At 34.7% G+C, this 10,320-nt stretch overlaps 1 protein-coding gene across 1 annotated transcript; it reads right to left on the minus strand.

Moving 5' to 3' along the window:
• Positions 1 to 3,442: 3,442 nt before the first annotated feature.
• LOC132645527 (WRKY transcription factor 22-like) lies at positions 3,443 to 5,462 on the minus strand. Its single transcript, XM_060362544.1, has 3 exons — positions 4,861 to 5,462; positions 4,607 to 4,717; positions 3,443 to 4,462 (listed from the first exon to the last, which is right to left on the minus strand). Exons 1-3 carry the CDS (start codon positions 5,325 to 5,327, stop codon positions 3,979 to 3,981), a joined length of 1,062 nt encoding a protein of 353 aa, XP_060218527.1. The 5' UTR covers positions 5,328 to 5,462; the 3' UTR covers positions 3,443 to 3,978.
• Positions 5,463 to 10,320: the final 4,858 nt, after the last annotated feature.

Below are 10,320 nucleotides of genomic sequence, written 5' to 3' on the forward strand. Positions count from 1 at the left end.
CCTATTCTTAGGAACTCTATGATAACTAGTGACTGGACTTCTATAAGGTGTTTCATTCTATAGTGACATATGACTATGATCCTTAAGGCTTTGTGATATACTTATGATGACATTCAAGGGATGTTTGATATGTTCCGAGTGATATTTGCAAGGTATTTGATACGACTATTGTCCTGCTTTTCAAATGGTAATTCATGTTGATTATTCTATTGAGTCTTTGAAAATGTTTTTAAATTGCATATAGTTTCTCACTACTCTGCTCGTGCATGCCTCAATATGTCTTTCACCGAGTCCCGGGCCGGGTATGTTATCGTGCACAGTTTCACTGTATTGTTCACCGAGTCCCTCACTAGAGGGCCGGGTACTGTATATATATATATATATATTATGGTGTTATGTTGTGTTATGGTGTTATGCTGTGTTATGGAGTTATGCTGTGTTACAGAGTTATGCTGTGTTATGGAGTTATGCTGTGTTCTGGAGTATGCTGTGTTATGGCGCCAAAGAAGGGGTGGCGACCATGTTCACCGAGTCCCATAATGGGCCGGATATGATATATGATATTGACATGCATGATTTATGTTTCAAAGGCAAGCATTTTGGTATTCTGGTTATTATACTCGTTTTCTGTACTCCTTATTTCAGTTATGATCTTGTTTACTGTATTTCATGCTTTACATGCTCAGTACATATTCTGTACTGACCCCCTTTCTTTGGGGGGGGGGGGGGGGGGGGCTGCGTTTCATGCCCGCAGGTGCAGATACTCGCTTTGGTGATCCGCCAGCTTAGGACTCCCTTTCTGCTGTCTTGGAGAGCTCCGTTGTTTCGGAGTCTAGACTTTTGGTTTGAATCTTATGATATATATATATATGTATATGCTATCCAGGGGTACGACGGGGCCCTGTCCCGTCATATTTCGCTATTCGTACTCTTAGAGGTCTGTAGACATATGTGTGGGTTATGTATGGGTTCTGTTCAGCTGTGTCTATACGATGTGTTGTGGTATGATGTTCGTCTCTAATAGCAGCCTTGTCGGCTTGCATATGATATTGATATGTGATGGCAGCCTTGTCGGCTTGCGTATTATTTCATGATATGGTTCGTTGTGACTCCTCAGGAGACCGTTGATCTGGAAGTATATATATATATGATGATGTTACGAACTTTGGAGTTCCTTTATAAGTTTCCGTATTGTCGTAGTTTCAGTTTGATGTTATATGTAACAGGTTGGTATACGAGTGCCCAGTTCGGGCACCAGTCACGGCCTACGGGGTTGGGTCGTGACAGCGGTGTTGCTAGAGGATGTGGTGCTGCCGCTAGAGGACCTGGTGGTGGAGGACACAATCTAGTAGATGAGGCCGCTCCCATTCCAGAGGCCGTTCCCGTTCTAGTCCATCCGCAGTCGTTCCAGGCCAGTGACAGCTTAGGTGGACAGTCACCTACGTTTAAGCCGGCGCTCCTACTTGCTGAGATACCTGGGTCTTCATCTCAGCCTAGCCAGAATGCGTACATGGAGGAGAGTGATGCCGTCGATTGGGCGGCGTTACGCGCGTCATTAGGTGATGACCGGCCTTTGAGGAATTTAGACGGACCTAGGATTCTTAACTTCGATGACTTTTTAATCCCGGTTAGTATTTAAAATACTTATTTGATCATTTAAATTACTTATTTTAAATATATATGCTACCTATTATTTCGTAATTTTTCATATTTTAGGATTCGGCGCCAGTGGGTCCGGTCCACAAGAGCGACCCACTCAGGCGTTTTCTCATGGGCTTGCCGAGCCAGCAGCGTCTTCCCATGTGACTATCGAGCCACATGTAAGCTTTTTATTAAAATCAATTTTATTCAATATAAAGTGAATATTTAAAATACATATTTGATTATTTAAAGTACTTATTTTAAATATATATGTTACGTATTATTTTGTAATTTTTCATATTTTATGATTCGGCGCCAGTGGGTCCACAAGAGCGACCCACTCAGGAGCATACTCATGAGCCTGCCGAGCCAGAGGTGTCTTCTCATGAGACTATCGAGCCACAGGTAAGTTTTTTACTTAAAATTAATTTTATTCATTATAAGGTGAATATTTACTTAATTTTTTTAACCTATATTTGGACCTCGAACAACATCTCGTCCAGGAGACTACATTATATTCAGCACCGGACCCATCTCAGAGCCTCAGGAGCCTACTTAGGCGCCCGTCAATACACAGGTTTGATTATTCAACAAACTTTAATGTATTCAATATAAATAAGAAATGATACTAATTTTTTTTTTCAGGTTCATCCTTCGGCACCTGCGGTAGCAACTCACGACGAGGAAGAGGTCGAGTTTCCAACATACTACCTATGGGACCCACTAGTATATATAATAATCTTGTATAGTTTAAGTAAATATTATATATTTAAAGCGTTTCTATTTCTATTTATAATATTATCTTAGTCTTTATTATTGTTTATAGAGTGTCACATCCTAAATTGATAATTAAAAAAAACGTGACATATTCGAAATAAAGTTAAGCATTAATTTAAAAATAATACAAAACCCTAAAACATAAATAACGTAAAGCTAAGGACCACAAGTCTTCAAACAAAAATAGACATCGAGCACTTTTCAACCACTAAAATGACAATCCGAATTTTTGCGTATCTTTGATGTATTGAGCCTACCTTATTAATTGCACAAAAATAAATAGAGTTCTATATAAAATATTGAAGTTCCGCAGTCTCAAAGCATGATTAATAGACGGCTAAAGTACGTAAAAAAGTGTGAAAATGTAATAAGAAGAGAGTTTCAGAAAAATGGGGACTCCTATAGCGCAGTAAAATACTGCGCTAAAGGACTTAGCCGTGCCGTTACGGTTAAGTCCTTTAACGCAGTATTTTACTGCGTTAAAGGTACTTTTGTACCAATTTTTTTTGGAATATTTTAGTTCACTTGGTCTTTTATTGGGTCATTTTGGTTCCGGACTCTTTATATAGAGGGAATACTTAGTTTCATTTGGATTTTAAACCGGTCAAGTCAATTATTTCAACCGAAGAAAATAAAGGTCAAAATCAAGATAACACTAAGGCAGGTGCACAAACGTCCCGCGTTAGCAGGGTCAGAAAAGGGCCGGACAAGATGAACAGTGATCGGATAAATTACCTAACTTTTATACATTAGCAAGTTGTAAAATCAGTAGAAAGAATTGAACAAATATTGAAGATTAAACTTTAAGGCTTGAATTTTCACTTTGAATAGTTAGAAGTTCCCCGAAAACAGATCACATTCACCTTGTACAGTACATACAGGAGATAAGTCTAGAATTGCCAAGTAAATTTGCCGAGATTCCATTTGGTAGGACTCAAAAATCTCCAAACATAATTAGTAAGCACAAACACTCAAGCACATTAACATGAACAAGCACCAAAATAAGGTAAGATAAAGGTAACAATTGAAAAAACTAAAATCATTGATAATGATTACTATAAAAATTACAACATTTAACAGCTAATGAATTTTTTTACCCATATTCCTCCTATGTACCTTATCATCCAATATATTTAACCTACTAACAAAGAACATTGGAATCTAACTACTCCTTTTTCCTTTGTCCTCTACAACTCTCAGTGGAATTATGCCTTACACGTACAAAAAGAGAACAAAACTAAAAAAAAAAAAAAAAAGGACATGGAGATTTCAAGATTCTCTATTGCTTTCTGTCTTCCTATATCTCTAACGGACAAAAAGATACTCCTACAAGTGTGAAAGAAAAGTGAATAAGAAGAAAAGCATCAATTTCTTGAACTCGTTTTCTCACATTTACAGGAGGTCACTTGTTCAAGTCCCGGAAACTTCCTCATGGAGAAATACAAGGTCACACTGCTGCGTACAATAGATTCTTGTGGTCCGTTCTTTTTCTAGACCCCGTATTTATCGGAAGCTTAATGCACTGGGCTGTTTTTTTTTTTTTTTACTTTTTCCGGCAAGTCAAACACCACCAGCGGCGGTGGTTGTAGCATTATTTGACAGCCATGGTAGTTGCATAGACACCGGAAAGTTATCGGAAAAGCAATCTCCGGTAGCCTGAGCAGCAAGCTCATCTAACCCTTCAAAAAAGTCATCATCTGCAGGTTCCATGTTATTATCTAATCCCATATTGGAACTCCCAAATTCATCATCATCATCATCATCAAAAATGTCTGCTTTTTCATCCCTGCTGCTTTCTTGCTTTTCCGTTACCGGTGAAGATACCGGCGATGAGGTAGTTGGTTTGTTAGAGTCATTTACTGTGCCTGCTTCGGAGTTTGCTGGCTTATGACGTGTGCTTCCGGCTAGGGAATTCCGGTGAGTAGGCATAGGGTGGTTGTGTTCTGCTGTGTATGTGACAATGAACATATTCGGGTCGGATCTATTTCGCTCCACTTGTTTTCGGGCTAAACAACCCTTTGAGGTGCTACACCTGTAATATCCCCTGTTTAAACCAAAGGAAGAAAACAGAGTTAATCAGACAACTTTAATTGGTAAAAAATTAATTTTGCGCAAAAAGAAAGGTAAATTTTTTTGTCTGTTTTAAACCAACTTAAAAATGTACTAAAAGACAGATTATGGAACCTACCTTGGATATGGAGAGCCTTTGATGGGTTTTTGACCATATTTTCTCCAAGACCACATGTCAGAAGATAAACCCTCAGCAGGTACTTGGCATACCTTCTTCAATTGGTTTTTCCTGAGAAAAAAGAAAGAAAAAAATCCATAAAAATTTGTGAGAAAAAAAAAAAACTGAATTTATGATACGGGTATTTGCAAACTGACAAAAGTCTTCAAATATCCTATATAGAAATGAAATAGTGAAAAAATAGTTGAAGTTACCTTCTTTTAGGTCTTGGGCTTTGAGTATGTGAAGCACTAGTTGTGGAACCATTTATAGACAGAGATTGTTTGGGTTGTGTTAGTCTTATACTGTTCAGCTGAGGAATATGTTGCTGCTGCTGCTGTTTTAGCGTTTGTTGGGGTGATAGATCTTGTAGTCCTCCAAGAACAGAGAGGGGTGAAATGGGTATATTATTTTGAGGAGAAAGAGGTACTAGTATTTGTTGTGGTTGTTGTGATTTGGGGAAGAATGGCTTGTAAAGATTATGCAGCTCTTCAAAATCACTTGTGGGATTGTCAAATCTTGGCACAAATGGATCTTGAAAGCTAAAAATGTTGTCATCTTGTCTTGGTTGGAAGCTGCAACAGGAAGTAGTAGTGGCGGTGGTGGTGCTGGGGGCGGCGGAGGTGGTGGAACTGGCAGAGCAGCCTCTGACCACCGCATGTAGATCCCAATCCTCCTCCATGTTCTTTGTTTCTCTTTTTTGCAATGGAATTGACTTTTTGTTAGAGAGAAGAAGTGGAGAGGTAAAGAAGACAAAAGAAGGCGCTGACTTTTGGCTACAGAGAGGGAAAGGGATCTGAGGAGAGGCATAAATGAGTGGAATACATTTATTATTTATAGAAAGAGATTGTGTGTTTGTGATTTGGCTGGTTTTCACTACAACGTCTAGATAGAGAGAAAAGGTGGGGGACAACAAATATTTTCATTTTGATCTCTATTTTTGCAACCGCTAAATTACTTGTTTTGATGTCCATATTTTCAAGTTTTGAGTTGTCAAAGTAAAATCTAGTGTTACTTAAAATTCTAAAATTGGAGTAGTATTATTTATTTCGTGATAAGGTTAATATTTAAACAAAATCATAAATCTATTTTGACAAGCAAAACAGAAAAATCTATTTTTTAAGATAAGGGACAAGTAAAAAGGAACCGAGTAAGTATCTAGCTAAAATGATGGCCAGTGTAAGAGATATCTTTTATTGTACGAGTTTGTATTTTGTGCTAATTAACAGTTAAATTGTTAACTAATTATTTTATTCGTTCCAATTTATATGGTGGTATTTGATTATACACATAACTTAATTATAAATAATAAAATAACTACATGTGTAATCTAAAACAAGTCATAAGTAAATTATATGATCGCAAATCATCTCATTAAGAATACATAAAAGTTTAAAGTAATTGTTTATAAATAAAGAAATATGTTTTTTTTTTTTTTTTTGGAATTCACTAGAAACAAAAGTATGACACATCAATGAAGGGAGTATAATTTATACAACACATCACAAGCTCTAATTTTAATGATACAAATTATTCCTTTTTTGTTTCTCATCCGGTACTCGCATTGAAGCCCGACAATATTCGAATTCGTGCCGCGTAGGGTCTCATTCGGGGGGAAGCGCTCTCTATCAAGGATTTTTTCATGCCAGGACTCGAATTTAAGACCTCTAATAAAGGAGGAGCAGACCCATCCGCTGCATCACCTCCTTTAGTGGTGATACAAAATTATTTAGTTAACCCTTTCAACAATACTATGAAGGACAAAATCAGAGTGGAGGAGAATTTTTTCAAAGAAAATGACAATGGTGTTGCATAGGTGCTGTTTATCCCTTCTCTTTCTTTAACCTTTTCATAGTCAAGCCATAAAATTGTTTTTCATCTTTAACATTGGATAACCAAAGCATTTGCTAGCTAACATGTCAACAACAGTTGTTTAATAAAAGTGCTAAGACTTGGTTTGAGTAAGATTCCAAAAAGGACAAAAGCGATAATGATATTAAGGTTTGTTGGTTAGCACAACAAACATTAATTTAAATTATTTTAATGAAGACATTCAATAATTCAAAGGCTTTTTATCTTTTCTCCTCATCTTACTTTCCTCTCACAATGATTCACACAATGGGGGAAAAAACTGCTTTGTTTTTTGTGGTGGTTTTGGGAGGTTGACTTTGAAGAATGTCAAAGGATAGGAATGGTTAGAGGGGGTAGGGGTAGTGGGGGTGATTTAGCAGTTTGGAAAAGGTCCACGCGGTATGTGTTTATACACTCTTACACATTGAAACTCGTGAGTGCGTGCACTGACCGACAAAAAGAGAGAAGAGAGAGAGAGAGCACATTTTAAATATAAATATCAATTAAAAGAAATGATAAAAGGTATGGAGTGTCCCTATTTTTTATTTTATTATTTAGTGTCCCTGTTTTTTTGTTTTTTTTTAAGTGTCCCTATTTAAAGTTGGAAAACTTGGAATATGTAATAGGTTTATAGAATGATCCAGAATTTTGAGCTTATAAATTCTTACAATTTAAGTTAATCATTAGTAATAACCTGACTAATATATTAGCTTTCGAATTAAATATTTTTTAAAACATCTAATTATTTTGTTAATACAAATATATAATCTCGATAAAAGTTAATGAATTTACTGAACTCATAAGCATTAAACTAGATCTGCCTCTGAGTGGGATTTAATTATATACTTATTAAATAGTTTCAAAATATTACAGTATTGGTCAAGTTTAACCACTAGTAGCATATTATTAGCATCTTATTAGACTAACAATTAATAGCTGTCATGGAAATTTAGATTTAATTATCCTATACTCACTTTCCTTCATTTTATGTGATATATAGTACTATTTTTTTCATATTAGTACGTCCTAAAAAAGTAGCAATATTATATTTCAAAACAATTTAACTTTTTTTAAATCATTTTACCTTTAATAATAATTTTTTATAGCCACTTAAATGTCATAATAATTTTAAGACGATAATTTCTAAAAGTATTCTTTTTCTTTTCTAAACTACTTGCTGAATCGAGCTAGCTCCATAAATTAAAATACATGAAGTAATGATTTGATTATATAAATTTTCTTTTTTGAGGGTCTGAAAATATTCTTTCATTGTCGCTACATTGAAACTAACAGTATTTTTTTTTTTTTTTGCTTTAAACATGCAGTATATTAAATTAAAAGAAATTTACATTATCATTACAAGGACGGATTGCTCGAGCTATCTTAGTAGAAGAGCAATCGTTATTGAAAGCAAGTAAACTAAAGAAAGGGGGTGCAGCGAAAGTAACAGCAATTCCCGGCAGCTGGGTATCTGAAGGAGCTAGGCACATTCCATGCTTGGCTAATGAATCCGCAACCATATTCGCTTCACGGTAGATGTGGTGTAGCAGCTCCACCTGCAGCTCGTGCATCAAGTCCCTGCAACCTAAAATAAGAGGGGAATAAGTTAACTAGAGTATACTTATAAACTTTTGACTATTAAATAATTGGAGTCAGTTTCTCAAATGGTCATTGAACTTGTAGAGAAATCCCACAAAAGTAATTTTTTTTTTTTGGACAATAAGGTCATCAAACTATGTCATTATTTTCAATAAAGTAAACCATTCCTTTTTTAGACATAAGACCCCTTAACCTATTTTTTAAATTAACAAATTCATTTGAATATTTCTACTTTATTTTCATAATATGACAAATATTAATTCGAACAACAGTTTCAAAATATTGCAAAATATGGTTTCACAATATTTGCATGTTGAATTTTCTTCCATTTTATGAAATTGTGTTCGGTTAATCTACTTGCGTTAAGTTCCACAACGACTAAGAGCCCGTTTGGATTGGCTTATAAGTTGGCTTATAAGCTGTTTTCAGCTTTTTTGAGTGTTTGGCTGACCAGCTTAAAGTCATTTTATGCTTAAAATAAGCTCAAAAAAATAATTGAACCCATTTGACTTAGTTTATCTAAAGCAGCTTATAAGCTGAAAACAGCTTATAAGCCAAAAAAAAATAAGTTGGACTACCCCAACTTATTTTTTTCAGCTTATAAGCTGCAAACAGCTTTAAGCTGTAAGCCAATCCAAACGGGCTCTAAAACATCTTTTCTTTTTGACATGTATCCCTTTCATTTTTCAATTTTAACTGCTATTTCTCTTAGTCAATTTATGTAGAGGTATTTGGTTAGATAAGAAATTTAAGAAATAAATAAAGATGCTTGAAACTTGTAATCTTAAATAATTCATAGACCGGTAGATATTTATGTGACTATATATCATTTAACTACGGGCCAAAAGAGAATTTTAAATTTAAATTATTTTAAATGTATCGAAATATATCATTTTTCAATAAATTAAAACAAAATATAAACATAAATCTGGACAGATGAAATACATTTCTTTTGAACAAAATTTGACAAATAAGGCATTGAGACTTGAGAAAACAGTTATATAAACTGATTTTTCTATTAAGAATCTTGATTTTATAACTTTTAAAAAAGATTATGAAATTAGATAACTTCGACAAAGTTGTCAATGTAGTGAGGCAAAAAAGTCTAAAGTGGGCGGTCGAAGTAAAAAAAAACTCCCCTGGTGCATGTATTAAATCACACTCTCTCCGTCCCAAATAAATATCGCTTTACCTTATAAAATTTGTCCTCAAAATAGGGGTAGGAATTCATGATTAAAGTTAGCAAGTACTTCTAACTATGCTCTTAACATTAAGAAGTACTTCTCTTTAATATTGCATCTAATAAATAAGAATAAATTACGTAAACTATAGTTTGTACTTCCTCCGTTCACTTTTACTTGTTCACTATATTAAATAAATTTTCATTTTTACTTATTCACTTTAACATATTAAGAAAAGATAATTTTTTTCTTGTTTATCCTTAGTATAATTTTTAAGAGGCGTGTGTCAAAAATGGACTAATAACAATGAACGAAGAGAATTTTTTTTTTTCGTAATGAACGTCAAAGAGTTAAAGTAATACTTATTCTGAGATGGAAAGAATACTCTTAACTGTATATGGTTAAGTTATCAATTGTAGATAAGAACACATACGCATATTAGAAATGCGAAATTGACTTTTGGGGGGGAGAATCGACGGCTACAACAACAAGCACCTTTGACCTTTCACACTCTAGCGAGCAAGGGCTCCTAATGGTTGACATTTTGAACACTACATCAGATAGTGCTGAGGTGGCATGACACCTGTTGCTATTGAATGGCCTGCCACTCTTCGCCTGAAGGCCATTTCAAAGTGAAAAAGAAAAATGTAACGCGTGCCTTGTGCTCTTTAATTCTAGCTGTATGCCTACATTTTACCCTGATCCTATCCTTTTCTTTTCAAAGTTTTTTATCTGCTATTAGGTACTTTTATTGTTGCTCTCTGACTAAATATATATTCTCACTAATTGGGGATGAGACGCTTCTTGATAAAAGTGATTTCATATTTAACAGGGCTTGATTATGAAATCTGTAGTTAAAAATGAGTGATTATTTATCACTCCATCAGTGTTCTTCTTGGTGCCTTACATTCTACCCTATAGGATGAGATCAATGGTTATTATTTACTCAAACAGTTATGAGAAATTTTCATTTCTAAGAAGATTTACTTCCTCATTTTAATTTATTTGATGATATTTTTTAAAATTTATATTTTCAATATAAAG

The sequence above is a fragment of the Lycium barbarum genome, chromosome 6 (genome assembly GCF_019175385.1).
Source record: "Lycium barbarum isolate Lr01 chromosome 6, ASM1917538v2, whole genome shotgun sequence".
NCBI lineage: Eukaryota > Viridiplantae > Streptophyta > Magnoliopsida > Solanales > Solanaceae > Lycium > Lycium barbarum.